At 38.4% G+C, this 2,726-nt stretch overlaps 1 protein-coding gene across 1 annotated transcript in view; it reads right to left on the reverse strand.

The window, feature by feature from the left end:
- Positions 1 to 1,067, reverse strand: part of SARC_04851 (hypothetical protein) — a 5,610-nt gene extending 4,543 nt beyond the window's left edge. Inside the window, exon 1 of the mRNA XM_014301299.1 lies at positions 596 to 1,067. Within this exon, the coding sequence (XP_014156774.1) occupies positions 596 to 943 (348 nt within the window). The 5' untranslated portion in view covers positions 944 to 1,067. The remainder of the gene's footprint in view (positions 1 to 595) is intronic.
- Positions 1,068 to 2,726: the final 1,659 nt, after the last annotated feature.

Genomic DNA, 2,726 nt, shown 5'->3' on the forward strand with positions numbered 1-2,726 from the left:
CGTCCTCGGTCGTACGAGAAGGTGTCGAGACCGTCGCAGGTGCGATACAAATAGTGTATATATATATATATATATATATATATGTGTGTGTGTGTGTGTGTGTATGTGTGTGTGTGTGTGTGTATGTGTGCTATATATGTTATATGTATTTACGATACACGTATACGAACATATACATTCTGAAGCAATACATAAACACTGCCACATACACGTTTTCAACTTTTCGGTCTCTACTTACTCACAATGGCAGCTGTAATTGTAAAGAACGTTAAGCCGACGACAAACCCTGCGCGATTTGACGCCCCATTCGAATTGGAAATCACATTCGAATGTAGTTCACTTCTTTCCGCAGGTATGTATAGCAAAGCTTTCCAGTTAGTGTTCGAAATACAAACGAGACCCATAGAAGTGCCTTAGTTCATATTTATATCTCGTATACACACACATATATATATATATATATATATATATAGTATATATATATATATATATATATATATATATATATCTAGGTAAGTGGTTTTATCTACATGTAGGCATCGGTGGTATCTAGTACGTACACTTGCACACGCACGCCAATTGAAGTAGCACTTACCCAAGTATGAGAGCCTCCTTTAAGTCCATTGAGTGCGTCGTCGAAAGTCAACTCCTTCGATCTACCACCACCACCATACGCTCCTCTGCCGCCTCTGCCACCTCTACCTCCAGGGCCCATATACTGTCCGCTCATATTCTGCCTATTCCCGTTATTATACCCGTGGCTACCGTGCTGTTGCACCTGGTTGCCATAGTTACCTGACGAATAGAGTGACTGTGGCTGGTAGTGGAACATCTGTGACTGTCCTGCGGTAAGCCACCGAGGCGCAGCTGTAGGCACCCCCGACCAGGCTGAACTGTCGGGGACAGCTCCATCTTTGGTTGGTTGGAATGGGGCGGGAAACATCTCGGATATATATAGGTGTATATATATAAGATATATGTATGTATATATTTCTATAGATGTACTATAATTATGTAGTATTACATATATTTACTCGTACGTTTCAAGTATTTTATAGGTATGGAAGTTGTTCAAGGATTTATATTGATACAGAGCTATAGCAGCAATAGAAGTTGTGCCACGGTTGTTGCGTTATATATGTTCGAATGTTTATCCATGCAGCGCTGACTGGGGACTCCTTACTGTATGAAATACTATAAATATTTGAATATATACTGCACATGTGTATATATTATTTTATTGTTGGAATCCATGTGTCGAACTGTACTATTACTGATGATGACGTCAACGGTTTTTATTCGAAATTTCTTGTTCTAAATTTGGGATATATATTTTTACTTTATGTACACATATATATCTGGTAAAATACATAGTGTACGACTGTACGGAGTACAACATTTAAATATTGATATGTTGCCACTAAGCTAGTTGTTGGGTGAACTCGTAAACGAAGTATAATGCAGTGGAGTGGTAGCAAATCTCCAGTTGAGAGCAATCTACAATGGCATCTCTGTTAGAAGGAAAGACAAACTAGCTTCTCATGGGTATTGCATAAATTTAAAAGTGAAATCTATGTAGGATAGAATACTATCGAATCTGGCAGCGAACTAGCAGGCTCGCATGTAGCTAAGTGAACTATACGTAGCTAAGTAGGCTGTATTGAGGCTATAAAGTCCAGTACCTTTAGTATGGAGTGTTAAATCAGTCTATCAAGTATTAAATATATACTCAAATCTGTTCTGCGAAGAGTAAACTGGCACACTCACGCAAAAAAGCAAAAGCGTATCCTAGACATCCTGCGTCAGCACACAACTCTGGAATTCAATAAAGTAGCTTCTAGGTGGTAGTATAAAGAAGCTGACCATTGTCATATTGTACTCAATTTTATAAAAAAAAGGGATTGTTGCCTCTAGTTCTATATCTATACCTCTAGTATGCGATAGAGATATTTTGCTCGTGTAGATTTTATTGGACCAGGGGTTGAAAGATCGTATTTCAGAATGAATGCTATCCGCGGAAACATTACGTAAATAATAGCCTTAAACAAATTCGAATTCTTTGAGTGGTTAAATATGATAAATAAAATATTTTTTCGGAACGCATAGCTTTAAACTTGATTGCCACAATAAGTTGCAGTATTGGCTTCCGCCATGACGGAGGAGTCGCGGTAAACATGTGCAAGGCAAACTTTACTAAATGTTGTCAAGAAGATCGTCCGTCGAACTCAGAAATTGATATACAGTTGCAGTGTCAACTGAATAGTGAACAGCTCAAATTGTTCCCATTATGTCGGCTATTAGTCGCGATAACAATCGCAATTCCGAGGAAAAATCTATAGTTTACAAATTATGGCGGCTAATGTACCTAATAGCTCCATACGAGTTGACATATGAGTGTGGTACGCGTTCAAGAAAACTTTGGTTTGTCGATCATAGCCACTTTCTAAGCACATTGCCTGTGGTTTGGCAATATTTACACCGTCGAAACATTAACTAGATAACATCACATCTCTATTTCAAACTGACGATATTAACGAAAAACTATTCATGAGCGGCAAAGGGATACGATCACCGGCACATTAGTGCAGTAATATCTGTTCGTGAAAGGAAGGCTCAAACATTCAATATTTTGCAATCTTTCGAAAACAGGCTTACACTTACTTAAAAACGTGATTAGTCTGCAGTTCTACATACATCGAGCACAATGAGCATAGCCTGGAAATTCA

The sequence above is a fragment of the Sphaeroforma arctica genome (assembly GCF_001186125.1).
Source record: "Sphaeroforma arctica JP610 unplaced genomic scaffold supercont1.288, whole genome shotgun sequence".
Taxonomy (NCBI): domain Eukaryota; class Ichthyosporea; order Ichthyophonida; genus Sphaeroforma; species Sphaeroforma arctica.